Below are 15,253 nucleotides of genomic sequence, written 5' to 3' on the forward strand. Positions count from 1 at the left end.
GGGTTTGCTTCAGGAGTTTTGGGGGTGCGGGTGTTGGTTTGTTATTTTTTCAGAGACAATTTCAATTTTTTTTTTTTTTAAAGGTTACTATCTAAGTCTTGCTATCAGTATTCTCAAGCCAATCAATGTCCAAGGATTAGCATTATTTGTAACAGCCTCACTAAAACAATAGTAATAAAAAACACAGAGGTGAAATATCAGTGTACTCTGAACAGAAACCTGGTCTTTAATTTAGGTTATGAATATGGAGAGGCAAAAATGCTAGAAGTGCTCTATATTAATCAGCAAAAGGATGTTAATGAACACTGGATTATTATTATTTCCTGCATGACTATACTGCTCTAGCTTACATTGTTGGAACCACAACTTAATGATAAGCATAGTGATACTCTCTCTCAGAGATAATACCTAACAGATCAAAGAGTTATAAAAATAAGGTAGTAACGTAAGGCTATATTCCTCCCAAAGGTGTTACAGTGACACGACTAATGAACCCAAAGCAAGAACTTACTAGATCATACGACTACTAAACTTAAAAAAAAACAAGCCCGCACCCAAAAAATCCAACACTCCCACTGCCAAATATATATTCTATTTTGTTTCAAGATTTATTTTCTCTAGAACACTTCTGTACTAAATCAGTAGAACTTCAAATCCAAAAAAGCCACCTAGTCACTGTTCTTGGAGGCAAAAAAAATGCAGGGCCTATTACTGAGCTCTCATTTGCTGAGACAGTCAGATGAATTGCTCAAGGAATTAGAACTAAGGCTCAATGTAAGAGACAGTGTGCAATTGCATTTTAACACACATTATACTTAAGGGCTGGAAGGCCTGGGGGATTCCTTGATGAGAGCAGCAAGCTGTAGAGGGGCTGCAAGCTAGCACACCAACTCACAGAACATTACACAAGTCCTAAGTTTACACCTGACAAAATACCAGAACATATTGTCACTATCTTGAACTTGCAGTCTGGATAACCATATTACAGACTGTGAAGATCAACAAGGAAATTCTGATGTCACACTACTAGATAATTCTGCAACCTGCAATCTTTATAGTATATTCTATGAATTGAATGATTAATCTTCATGTAGGTTTTAACACTGTAACACTCCATTCAGTTTAACTCAGCAAGCTAACTTGGTTCTGTACAAATTTTCAAATAAAGGAAAGCTTTATTTATTCATTGCTTTAGTTTTAAGGCAACAGCATTAAGTGTCTTCCCACTAAGGCCAGAACTCACTGTTTAATTTCCCACCACAGTAGACATACTCAGATTACTTGATAGCCTTTTCTACTTACTCAGTATCCAGTTTCTTTGGACTAGCAATATTCTTAGCGCTGCTACTAAGCTCATTGAGAACTATCAGTGGATAGATAACATTCTTCTCTACAAAAAGGAGCCAAATGTGAAGTTTCTCAAACCACATAACATGTGCAGCATCTATCAAGATATATTAAAAAGAAGAAATCAGATTGCATTGTCAAATCAAACTCGGCTAACAGAATAAAGATTCTTGATGCAAGTAATTTGTGATTAAAAAAGCCCACGTACCACTCTAACAGGAAGCCAAACACCAACTGTATTCTTATACTGGACTTCCATATTTTATCTAACCAAAACAAAGAGAAGCCCCTTCTCAGCTACTCTCAGTAGCTAGGATAGTTTTTGCACTGTTACACATCTATACAAAATGTATTACGATATAATAGTTTGCAAGCTACTTGCTTATTGCTCATGGCAGGAAACAAACTGGGTTTCCAACTCTTCAATAATTTAAATGTTGATACTGATGAAGCTGACATTATGCATTTTATTTTATGCAAAAGGATGTCTTCCAACCATATTCAAACCGAAATATTTTGGTTTACAATTCTAGAGTGTAGAAGAGCACACATAACATGCCAACACAAATCTCTGAGACTTAAGAACTTCTTTTACGTTTCTACAAGAATTGCCAAATACGTAACAAGACTGCTATGCTTCAAATTAACGCAAATGAAGATAATGAGAAATTTTATTTTGCAAGGCAGTACAAATATAGGCTGGAAGAGCCTATGTCAAGAGTTATTTTAAACACTGCGGCATACATAAAGGGTTAAAGGCATACTTGAAACAGGCTAGAACAAGGCCAACCCCTCTTCATTGCTATGAATGACTGCACAAGCCTAGACCAGCCCCAGCAAAAACTGAAGCTGCTTTTCTACAACAGAAGCTGTAAGGACAACTAGTCATCGACATGGCATGAATTCTCTGTTAGGTTGCAGGGACCAAACTAGGAAATGCCACAAACTTGTATTTAACATTACTGGATATGACTTTCATCTTTCCTGAAAACACTACAATGTATGACTGAAGTCTGGTATCAGCAAAAGGGCACCAACTGCAGCTTCTCTGGTTTCACACATTAAAAACATCAGGCAAACAAGTGAACTTTTCACTGCTTCCTCCAAACAGAGTTTTGCATCATATTACAATTGCTATTCATATTTATCCATCTTAACACCCAAATACTGAAAAAAAGCGCACAATTTAGACCATCAGTGAAAAGCCCACACTGCATAGCTGCTACAAAGGTAGGAAGTCTACAAATCAGTTCTGGTAATTCCCTGCTTCTGAAAGCAGCAGAAAGCTCACTTTCTTTTCATTACTGTCTTACCTTGAAAACTAACTGAAGAGAAAAACCAAAATAGCTTCAGTCATTTCTAAGCAATTTTGATAGAAATTTCTTAAGTCTGCTGTAACACAAACATTCCAACAGTGGAGACCCCACAATCTACTGCTATATTTATCTGTACTGGAAATAACTGTTCAGCAGTATAACTACGTATTTTCTGCAGCCTCCAGGGAAAGATTTCATGGAAATGCAGGCTTTGACACAAGGTGCATGTGTCTATGCAGATCAGCTAGCACGGCTGGTCCCTTAGTGCTTTTTTCCATTAGTAGGCCACCTGCACTACTTTCTGTTGTTAAACATGCCAACAATACCATTAAGAACCAAATCCATGCCAAGATGCAATCTCCAACAGCATTCACCATACCTAATCCTCTAAAATATTTGAAAATTTGCTATCTTGAAGAAATACCTAGTGAAACACTCTACCTTTACAAAAAAATTACGGCGATCATTAGCACAAACTTTGCAAATTAAGATTTTGAAGACTGTGCTTTAATGGAACTGCTCTGAGAGAATGTTAGGACATGTAATATATTATCATCATCAGTTAAGAGATACATAAGACGTCATGGAACTGAGAATACTACTACATATTGAAATCAGATGTCATTAAATACTCCAGTGATGAGAATAAAAGAAGACAGATTAAGTGTATCAATAGGTAACTCAAGTTGTTCAGCAACTACAGCAAGTTCAAGAAAGCATCATGAATGATACTTACTTCGGACTTCAAACTGATAGTATTCCTTGGTTTTCAGCAGTGGATGAGAAAAGCAATGCCAAGGAAGTTGCTTTCGGAGTTGAGGCAGAACGTAATGGGTCACAAAGCCTACCGTACCCACCAATGCATAGAGAACATAACTTAAAATGGGCTAAAAAGAGAAGAATTGAACAAATCAAGGTTTGTGTTTTATAACACAATAATGTAATACCTTTTTCAGCATTTAGGCAGGTGGTCCTGTAATAGTAAGCTGGGAATGTATTTCTCCATGAGAAGCTGTACTACCAGCTTTAAGATCAAACAACAAGAAATGCCTGTGAGAGAATAAACCATCTATTCCTAACAAATTTTCACTAAGTTGAGAAGTGTTCTAAAATAAAAATAGTACACCCATCTTCCTTCATAGTCCATTGCTTCTGAGCCAGCTGCATTTCATTTTATAAATAATAAAGCTATTATCCTCTAAAGGCTGAACCCAATTTACATTTCCATCTGCTGGATAAAAGGAGGCATAAACATAAGAAAAACCAAATCATTAATCTCATTCTCTTGAGAAGGTGGCGAATAAGAAGCCTCCGACCAAGACCAAACTCTTTCACAGAAGTCACAAAATACTATTATACTGACATGGTATGAAGACTGGATTTCATAGTTATGCTGTCTATATATTAAATTTTTCCCTATATTTCTAGATACACCACAGCAAAATTTGGATTGCATTACCTTTTCACAAACTCTTGATTCAGAAGTGCTATGAAGTCTAAGCCTATTGTACTTATCCATCCAACTGGCTTATCCAGCCAACTGGCGAAGAGCATACAGCCAAGTTTCTCAAACGTAGGAGAAAGCAACATTTGGGAGGAGTGCTGAAGTCGAGCCATACAATAAAAGAGATATTTTCCTTAGAAAAATCTAGTACACCTGCTTAAGCAGGATACTTCACCTGAAAACCTGAAGCTACCTAAACTAATTTTGAAAAGCATACATTTTTTTCTGTAACTGTAGGCAGAAGCAGGAGGGTAAATCCTTCTAAAATACATGCACGAAACTTTGATTTGCCTGACATAAGGCTGCTCACAAGCTAATCAGTAGTTCCATTACAAGAATGCCAAAATAAGAAATTCAGTAACTGCAACTCTTTAAGCAAATGCCTTTACTTAAACAACTTCAAGCACAGGATCTGGTCCCACATTATCATCAACAAGTAGGAGTGATACATACATATTAAATGTATCCGAAGCAGTAATATTAGCTACACTGACAAGTAAAAAACTTATAACTCAAAGGCTCTTTGAAGTCCTGTAAATAACCACCCCAGTAAAGGGGTATTCCCCTATACTATCGTCTACAAACAGCTACGCTAGCATGCAATTGCTGAGCCAAGGTTCAGTCCCTGAATCTTTAAGAATCAAACCTTTTAAACTGTTTTTTTAAAGTGTCATTTTTTTGTTACTCCAAAACAATCCTGACACTATTTAACAGAGATAGATGAAGTAAAAGAGGGCATTTTGTGTCAGACTAAAACAAAAATCCAGAATGCAAGAAGAAACCAGGAAATAGCAGGGGAAGAAGAGTTTTTGAGACATAAAACTGGAACGTGAAGATCTTCAGTTATGTACTTGTTACACTACACATTTAAAGACCATCTAAAACTAGTCAGGAGACCCAGTGCACTCCGAGAACAAGCATCATATCACATTATTTATATACAGAAGACAAATGGCAGACATGATTGAACACCTTACCTGTAAAACTGTAAATACTGTACTGACGTGAATTGCAAAATAGAGTACACCAATGACTATACACACAATCAGGTCAGACTGCAATCGTTCACTCTGGGGAGTCAAAACAAAACATTTTTAGAAAATACCAGCTTTGCTTGCCCTCTTCAGATTCTTAATGCCCATCAGCAGTAACACTGAAACTGATTAACATTGGCATAATTTGAATCTCTTTGATTACTTCCATTGAAGTTACCAGAAATTTCACAAGATCAATCATACGGCTAAGAGCAAAAGGAGTGAAAAGACATATACGCACAGTGGGGCAGGAGAAATTAATATACCCAAAACATTCTCTCTCTAATTCTGGACTGTGAGGGGGTATAAGAACTGGAAGGGCTAACCAAGTTTCCCATTTATGATCTAAGAATTGCTTACACTCTGGGGCAATTCAGAGCTCTGGAAGACAGCTGCCTAGACAGAGCTAACCACCAGGTGGAAAAACTCATCTTTTTAACCCTTTTTCCCCACTGCCTTGCAGAAGCATAAAGGATAGCTTTGGAAAGACCCTGAGGAATGAGTCTGAATTTTCTGTTATCCCCAAACAATGAAGACAAGCCCTTGATAAGGGGCAAAAACAAATAACAAAACTACTAATGCCAGACTCAGTCACAAGGGGGCAATAAGTGCTTAGGACCACTACAACCCGGAGTCTCCAAGTTTAGACCTGTTCCAACTCTGTAAATACAGTATTAAAATTTTCAGCCCAGCAAATCATTAAAGGATTAACTACTCCAAAATTGGCCAAGTAATTACACACAGCAATTACTGCTGCAAAGTCTTAACTTCTCAGGATACAATTAATTTTTTAAAAAACCAGTAAGTCCTGATTTAAAAACCGCCAAAAGGAAGAACATATCATAATCCTCAGCTCCCCTGCCCCCTTGGTGACTAAAAACACAGTTTGAGAGCTAAAGGGGAGCTTGCAGCTCCTATGGTCATTATCTCCTGTTAAGCCTTAAGAGAACTGCAGTTTCTCTGCTCTAAACATTTACTTGCAGTTTCCACACACTGCACCTTGCCACACTTGCGCCTGCTGTACTAGGAGAAACCCATCTACACTGTTATTACCCTACAGCCAAGCCCTGCACAAGGTTAAACGAGTGTTCAATCTTCTTTTGTACAAGTTAACATACTAAGCTTCTTAAGTCTTTTACTTACTGCTCCACTGTCTGAAAAAGAATGTTTAAATATTACTACTTTCATAGATACTTAGAGTGAATTTCACTGAAAATTGAAAGCATGTGCTAAAGTAAAGTAAACAGGTTACATCCGCTCTTTAAAAAAAGAAAAACAAAAGCCACCAAACAAACCACAAAAAAATCCCACAACATTTTTCACACTTTTTATTTTCTGCTTCTGGAACAGCAAGCACAAAGCTCTGCCTCACAATTACTAGAAATACTGATTAATATAGTTTTGTCATCATTAACTCTTTCCCACTAACTTCTGCACAAAAGCAAGTATCATTTATTATTGTCAGCATGAGCTAGAAGAAAATCCTCAATGATACTTCACCGAATTCACACCAGGGAATACCAATTCTCTCAGAAGCCTCCTTTTAAATAACTTAAATTGCAATATAAGCATTATACTCTTAGTGTAGCACATTGGTTCATCGGCAGATTTAAAGGAAACACTCTAATATCCATTCTAATCAACACCATGGTAATTAACAAGTGTTGTGAGCCAAGTAAGACCCAGACTGATGATATACAAACCAACATAAAGTAAATGCTTAGATTCAATAAAAAAACCAAGCCTACTTACCACAGAATTTCTAAGCTTTTCAGGTAAAGGATCTTTTACTTCAGACAGAGGATCCTCAGGGTTTTTGTCTTCAGAATTAGGAAAAAATTTTGATTGCACTAAAGAGCTTAAGGAAAGACATAAAAGAACCCACTGAAAAGCATGTATTGTTCTGTGTGGTTTTACAAGAATAACCAAGTCAAAGTTCTATTACAAGTTGATCATAAGAAAAAATAATCCTGGCATGTTAGTGCTTTCACATGACTGAGCAAATTTACAAAGATGAGATCTCAACTTCGTAAAAGAACTCTTTCTCTGGTTGCACACAATGAGCAGCGTTAAATACGAATAGCCAAATGTTGTTCAGACAGGAGCTTCTCCAGTCCCAACAGGAGTAACTGAACAAATACTGAATTTTAAGTGAAGTCCTTAGTACTCATGAAACAAAACTTTAGTTCATAAATAACTGAACAGAAATGTAACTTGGTGCAGAGTCTAGAAGTGGTCTATTTGTCAACACCAATTAGAAAATGAAGAATTCCTTGATTTAATTCAAACTTCAACAGCAACAACAAAAAAACTACTACCCTGATTAATTCATAAACTAGCTATGCTGGCCAAGCTACTAAATTCTTAGCAGACCTTGCTGGTCCCATAGCCCAAAAAACTTCTACCTAAGCTTTGAGAAGACCTTATGCAGCACTGCTAGCCATACCCAAGTGTCTCAACCCCTCAATGTGATTTTTTTCTTACACTACCTTATGTGGTACAGAAATATGTATTATTTCATTTTATGGACCGGAAGCTCACTACAGAAAGAGCCCTAGATCTTCAAAAGCAGTTACATATTGCAATGCATTCCAATGCTTAACTGTGCCACATCTGGCTAAATAGGCAAACCTGTAAGTCAAACATAAGCATCCAGGCTATAGTCCTTGGAAAGAACAGAAGAACAGGTATCTAGGGGCAAGAACCTCATACCAATTAAGTCACCTGAACTAAGAGTAGAAAGAAAAGGCTTAGCTGTCAACCCAAAGATAAGAATTTTACTTCTGTGTGAACACTCACAAATCATTAATCTCCCTGGTCACAGAAGAGGCCCCTCACTATCTGTCCCAGACTACCACTTATCAAATTCATCCCAACATCAGGGCTATATATAAATCCAAGCTCAAGCGCTGCCTAACCCAGGTATGTGACTGAGCCTCTATTGGCTATTCTGTAGGAGGTGTTTCTCCTACTGGAGCTATTTTGTTTTACACACATAATTATTAACTGAAACAGAAATACTGTCATCATCAGATCAATACTCCAACTCAGAATAGCAACATGAACACATTCCCCCATGCTAGACAGGAACACTCATCACCAAAACAAATCCTTCTTGTTTCGCATCAGAGATGAAATTATTTGAACAAGTGCTCTGAGCGTACATTTGAGATAAGAACAAAGTAACAAATTAAGTGAGAGAAACAGTTGAAAAAATCCGTATGTGGCCTTTAGCTTAAACTACTGCTTTGAGCATCTCTTTAAATACAGAATAGGTACAGGTTGTTCTGCACAAACACACCAGAAAGATGGCACCTGACTGGCATTTTGGAGAACATCAGCAAGCAGTTAAATCAGATTTTGGCATGTAAGTGATTTGCCAGAAGTCACAAAGAAAGGTTGTCATTGGAAGTAAAACAAGGTGCAAAATTTGAGAATTTCTCTTTAACTACTGAACCAATATCATGCTATTTTTGATAATGCTGGTGACTACCAATTCAAACAGAACTAATATCTAACATTGTTTATAATGTTCCCTTGCAACTTGCTTCTTCCTTGGCGAAAGCACGTAAATTGAGTCACTTACAAAAGCACAGAAGGGTCACTACTTTGTCTGCTGAGATGATACGATATTGCCACTAACAAACCACAAAATATGGAGAAGAGAACTGGAATATGCTGCCCATCCCAAGAATCCTGGGAGACAGAAATGAAGTGTTAATAAAAAGGAGACAAAGTATATGTAACACTTATCTGACATACCAGAATTATGTATATCATGGTAAAAGAATGAGAAAGTTAACTACAATTCCACAAAAATTAAACAGGACTTCTAGTACAACAATATTGTTCAATATTTACTATGCCTAACTACAGATCAGAAGCTCTAACACAGTGTACATCCCTTAAACCTATGCCATCTAAATCATTAAACATTCATCAGTTTTCACAACCCTATGAAGAATTTCCTCCATTCCTTGAGACCACAGGTTCTCAGAGTTGCATTTAGTCACTTCTTAGTTTTGAAAGTTACATCTGTTTTTACTCAGATTTATTTTTTTTCTAATGTGCTGAATTCAGAGTAAACCAATGGTTTTACTTTTGTTTTCACGATCTGCATCAGATCTGCAGAGATGAGACAGTGATTATTTACTAAAGCTTGTTTATCTTGAACAGATGTGTTTACAAAAGACTAATGAGACAAATGTACAAATTCACAGAAAACTAATGATGTTTTGCGGCTGATAGCATCATGGGAGTATTTCCTCAAGCAACTTTTTTACTCTCTGTGACAGAGTGGAAAAGCCAGTCAACTGAGTTGGCAGACACACATGCTACAATTAATTGTGAACTGAGAGCATTTAATTATTGACACACCTGAAACCAACACCACACTATTTTTAAACAGAACAGCATTTCAAGCAAGAAAAAGCTCTTGGTTTGGGGTTTTTTTTTTGTCCCCTGCCAGCTAACTCTACCTTTTAGATAGGCACACATCTTCACTTTGACACTACAAGCTACTTCCCAGTTTGCAGCACTGGAAAAAACACTCACATGAGCCATTTTGAGAGGTTAACAAAGCAATACATGAAGACTGTACTAGAAATAAGCCACTTACACTTTTTTTTCCCAAGAGCTAACACAGAATGGAACTGACAATTAATGTCACATGTTTTCAGCCAAACAAACAGCCTGTCAGTGCAGGCACAAATCACACCTTTTAAAAGCAAAAAATCTGCTTTGTTCCTGCATGTCATCTCCTTTACTGACATCACAGCTGACCAAGTATAAACCCCTACCAAATCAGACTAATATTTCTAATTCACTTTCTGCATATTTAAGTATGTAAGACACAAGCAAGCGGAGAACAAAACCCAAAACATTAAGGTATGCTGTGTCTAAAATTTTGCTCACCTTCAGGGCACCATAGCACAGTCCATACAACAATGCAACTGCCACAATACTACAGATAAAACTGTAAAGTGCTGCAAGCAGGCTTGTGGTAGCTGAATATCACAGAAAAGAAAGAAAAATTAAACAGTGCTACGTAATTAGGTTAGAATACAAAATACTTCAGATTGTTTAAGAAAGATATCAGCCCTTGAGTTGCAACGCCCCTCTGACATAAAAAAAAAATTATCCAATCCACAGCAACTACTTGTATTTTCCCCTACATATGATTTTTTTAAAAGCAATTTATGTGGCTTTATTTACCTCTTCATATATTCAACAGCATTACCATGGGAATGGTTAACAACTGCAACAGAAGCCAGTCAAGGAAGAAAGTATACTTTTTAACAGACTTACTAGGACCATAATTCTATTTCTCAATAATCAATCAGAACACCTTTAGCCTTTTTAAAAATACAATTAGTATTCTATGTTTAGAGGGTAGGAATACAAATAGTGTAGTTCTTAAATTTTTTTAACTAGCCTACTAATCTGATGGCTGTCCTAATCCAACACTTTTGCCACTGACAAAAACACCACTCACCATTGCCACCGAAGACATGAATATCCAGCTGTTCACAGAGATACATCACAAATGTATTCACCTGAGGCAGGAGACCAATGAAGAATACTATAGGGAAACATAGTGTAAACACTACGGAGGAAAAAAATAGTTGAAAAAGTGGTGAATATAAAAAAAAATATAGCATGGTAATGCACTCTTCCGTTTAAATTCTATGGTATCCCACACACCATCTACCTCAACATCACTGAAGTATTTCTACTATTTTTTAGGAAAACATCCATTATGTCAATCTCCACTTCAATGACTTAGAACAGACTGAATGTAGAGGTTACATAGACCAATAGTCAGAACACTTCTTGGTACTGCTGTTTTAATCACTGTAGAAATGGATATGGGCCAATTCAGGCATTCCATTTTTATTTAGCAAAGACCATCCAAGAGTGTTTACAGATTAGAAGATTTGTAAGCTTTCACTCATTGTAAATGAGGCTTATCCAAGCCTAACTATCTGTCTGGAGTTACAGGAGCAAGCTGACACTAGCCACACTGACGTAAGCATTTCACCTCTGGGTTTTCTGCCACTAATAACATCTCACAATTTTACTCATTTTCCCACACCATTCTGAAAAGTTCTGATCCTAAATGACTTAAAAAAAAAAAAAACAAACCACAAAAATGAGTAATTGTATGAATCATTAAAACCTCTGCAAATTACAGAACTTAAGAATGCAAAGATAAGCGAATGCCACAATTTTAATACAGAGAATGACATGTCCCAACCTGTACATCTCATTTACTTTCCATCTTAAGGAATCAAAGACACAGAAATAACAATCATTTACGCAACTGATAAGTAGTTCAGATATGGTTCACAAGCAGCAGTATAAGTTCTAGGTTCAAAGGAATAGAAGGATCAAACAGTGAAAATAACTGTAGCAGACAAAATCTGACAGTTCAGGGAGGATTTTCTATAATTAACTTACTGACTTGTAGCTTCAGTGACCAAAAGAAATCAATTTTAAAGTATCACAAGTAAAGAATAACTGGTCTCAATTTTAAGTTTCTAACTTTATATCCACAGAATTGTTGGATACTAAAGGGTATCACATTAGAAATATCTACAGTGAGATAGGTACTGAGAATCTGATTTTTGTTTTTCTTCCTACTCCTTGGCAAAGTTAAACAGCTAAACGTTGTTTAAACACATGTAGGTTCAGGGCTTGAGAAAAACATTGAGTTCTGCATCTTTTTACTGATACAAATTAGGAAATACAAGACTGTGGACCAGCAGAAAATATTTCCCAGAACTCTCAAGTCAAACCTTTATCTCAAATCATTACTCAAGGAAGCCTACATATCAGGCAAAGTGTTCTCTCACTGACAGGTTAAAAAGCTGTTTTGTGAAGGCCTACAAGTTGAACTATCTTTGGCACATTAAAAACAAAATTACAAAATAGATCTGGGAATACATGATTTATAAAGAGAAGTCCAGCAAAAAGCCAACATTTCTGATAGCTTTTAAAGTCTGTAACAGTATCGGTCTCTAATGGGGACCACAGAGGTGAAAACAGAAAATAATTATTATAAATGTGGAGCAGATTTAGACCAATCAATCAAGCCCCATATTCAGGGGACAAAATACATACGTTAAAAATTTATACCAGCCCTGACTTGTCTGCGGGCAAGGACACAGCAATTATGTTATCCAAACACAAAGTTTGCCTTGCCCCACACCTGTGTTGTTCTAGTAGCTATGCCTGGGAATGGGAAAAAAGGCAGCTGAGATCTTTACTTCGTGCTAACAAACTATGTTTGCTAGCAGTCAGCTTGCTTTGCAATATACACAAAGCTTTCTGAAACAGTGCTTCAGCAACTTTAAGAGTTGCTCCAAAGGTAAGGGGGTAATGGTGGAGTGGTGTAGGTTTTTATTTGGTTTATTTCTTAAGAAGTCAGAGCGGTTCAGCAAATCTGATTTTTCTATTGGTAGACCTGCTAAGAAATATAAACCACATAAGCTGGTGCAAGATACCCGAAAAGAACAGTAGAACATAGGGATCAAAAAGCATTCAGAAGTCTTGAACTAAGAAGTTTTAAAAGCTAATCCCACAATGGACACAGCCTGGTGAAGATGCCAGCACATCTTTTTAAAGCCGGAAAAGACCCTTAAGTACTTCTAAAAAGTAGGTCACTTTCACAATACAACACACCACCTACATATACAGTTATGTATTACCTTATGGGGATATGCGTATACATTATGGCAATGACTGAAGGTGACAGGAAAGGGAAAAAAGACTTCTGAACTTGACAGAGCATAAACAAAGGGAAATTAAGCTAGTTTTATATGTTGAATGCATCAAAAGTATCTGCTGCCTTAACTTCTACTTCCATCACGCATGCGGAATGAAGTATGCCAGTGCACAAACAGATCCACAGAATCTGTAGAAAAGCACCTTTGGAAATGCCTGGACAATACTGTGTTCATAAATAAGGGGCTTATACATTTTCCCTCCGGACGTTTGAACTTAAATACAGATTTACTAGCAGAAAGCTGAAGGGGGAAACAGTATGAGGTATTAAATTCAGGATGCTCCTAAAAATCAAGTAATAAATACTAATTCCCAAAATGCCCAAGTCAGTCATTCTTATTAATCCATTAAAAGTCAAAAATGAAGGGGTGGAGGGCGGGGGGAGCAAGAATCAAAACGAAGTTTTCATTTTTCTTGGACAGAAGACTGTCCAAAAACTGGAGGCATGCAGTTGTAACATTTAACTGCTGTAGTCTTTCATGCACAGGTATTTTGGTACAACCGAAGAGTGTGTTCAATTTACACGAATTTGTACAGATTTTCTTCCTCCTCCAAAGAGGTGGTCCAGAGAGGATCACCCAAATAACCTTGCTCCATTAAAGAATATGCACAACGTTTCCACGATAAGATAGTATTAAAATGTTTATACTCTCTCCCCCCTTTCTTTGGGCTCTGTTTGAGATTATGTAGCAGTTACTATATTCAATAAATTTTGTAAGTAAACGGGAAAGGTTTTTTATTTCGGGGTGGCTTTTTTGTTGTTTGCTTTTCTGGGTTAGGGTCTTTTCTGGGGGGATGGGGGATGCTGTGTTAAATGTCAGCAGTATTGTGAATGCACTGTGCTGCTCAGAGTACAATGAAAGTACCTCATGTAGCCCAAAACTGTATTTTTGGTATTGCTGATAGGCCTGTTCTGAGAAGAGACACATTAAAGTAAGATTAAATCTATCATGTTTTTCAAAATTGTGGCCGTACTGCTCTACCTGATTGGAAAACACAAATAACCTGATTTAAGAGAACTCTTACTCATTTGCTATATGCCCCTCTAGGGAGTACGAAAGAGTCCAAATCAAATCTTTAACTACTGGGCAGCCAGGTCCGAGCACAGGGTAGCATATCCAGGTCCAAGTTAAGAAGAAAGAAAAGAAAGTTCAGGGATGAGGAGTAATGTACTATGTAATCAAGCAACTAAAACTATTTTTTTTCTTATGACACCATATTAGCTGACATCTCTGCAGTTTGTTACAGCAAAGCTATGGGGGTGGGGGGAATTTTCTCATAAAATTCGCAAAGCTAAAACTACTCTTTCCAATGGAAAATAAATGAACTGCATTTAGAAGGTGATGCTGCAACAGTGTCATAACAAAATGGGGGGGGGGGGCCCAAAAAAAGATTTCTACTGTGGTGAAGCAAAGAATTCAAATATATGAAAAAAGCCGCTCACCTATAACTAAATCCCTGGCTGACAGCAGCAGCAATGGGTTCGTGAAAGCCATTCCATACAACCTGAATCTTGTTGTAGATATGTTTCTGCTGCCATAATCCAACAGCCAAATAAGACCACAACATAAACAGAAATATACAGGCCTACTATAGGCTATGATACGATTATGACCCTGTTTAAAAAAAAAGAACATTTATTTCATTATTAGCAGAAAAGGTAATTGTTACTTTTCTGTTACAGAATATCAGAACCAAAATTAATCGTTAATCAATTAATATACTGTCACCTCAACACATCCTTAAGTTTTGTTCATAAAATCCTTAATGTGTTGCCTTGCAGTGATAAAGGGGGAGTTTTTGTGGTTTTGATATAACACGGACACAACAGTTCGATTACGGTAGACCAAGCTATGTTTACTCTTACTCTCCACTAAGTTTTAAAGTACGTTTCTCGCAATACTAAACGCCAGAGAAACTCTGGCTAGGCTTCATAAGCAAAAGCATATATTAATTTTGAACAAAAAAGCAATTAAAGTTTATTATTCACACACTGCTCCTGCTGGGGAAAAAAAAAGAAAAATCTGTATTTGTGTGTTCATTAAAACATGTAACTTCTTACCTAAAATAATATTAATTACTTGCTGCATAAGAATAATGCTTTTTTCATATCTTATGTAGGACATAAAAATATTTTGTCTTGGCAATCTAGCAGAGACACAATAGAATATAAACATATTGTGCAACACAAGCACATTAACATTTCCATGTTCAAATGTTCATACTCACTAGAGCATTGCATACTCAGCTTAGAGTGAAAAAATAAG

The 15,253-nt window shown here is 36.8% G+C and overlaps 1 protein-coding gene across 9 annotated transcripts in view; it reads right to left on the bottom strand.

Annotated features, from left to right (window-relative positions):
- The window catches only part of PCNX1 (pecanex 1), a 96,470-nt gene that overhangs the window by 26,958 nt on the left and 54,259 nt on the right, over positions 1–15,253 (bottom strand). For all 9 annotated transcript variants that reach the window (XR_012764624.1, XM_075427297.1, XM_075427296.1 and 6 more), the window contains 8 exons: positions 14,431–14,602; positions 10,696–10,806; positions 10,116–10,207; positions 8,788–8,897; positions 6,954–7,059; positions 5,145–5,237; positions 3,400–3,550; positions 1,303–1,444 (listed from right to left, as the gene is read on the bottom strand). Coding sequence is in view for 8 of the 9 variants with exons in the window: in XM_075427297.1 (XP_075283412.1) it covers positions 1,303–1,444; positions 3,400–3,550; positions 5,145–5,237; positions 6,954–7,059; positions 8,788–8,897; positions 10,116–10,207; positions 10,696–10,806; positions 14,431–14,602 (977 nt within the window). In the remaining variant the exon portion in view is untranslated. The remainder of the gene's footprint in view (positions 1–1,302; positions 1,445–3,399; positions 3,551–5,144; positions 5,238–6,953; positions 7,060–8,787; positions 8,898–10,115; positions 10,208–10,695; positions 10,807–14,430; positions 14,603–15,253) is intronic.

Source organism: Opisthocomus hoazin, chromosome 7, assembly GCF_030867145.1.
Source record: "Opisthocomus hoazin isolate bOpiHoa1 chromosome 7, bOpiHoa1.hap1, whole genome shotgun sequence".
In the NCBI taxonomy this organism is placed as follows: domain Eukaryota; kingdom Metazoa; phylum Chordata; class Aves; order Opisthocomiformes; family Opisthocomidae; genus Opisthocomus; species Opisthocomus hoazin.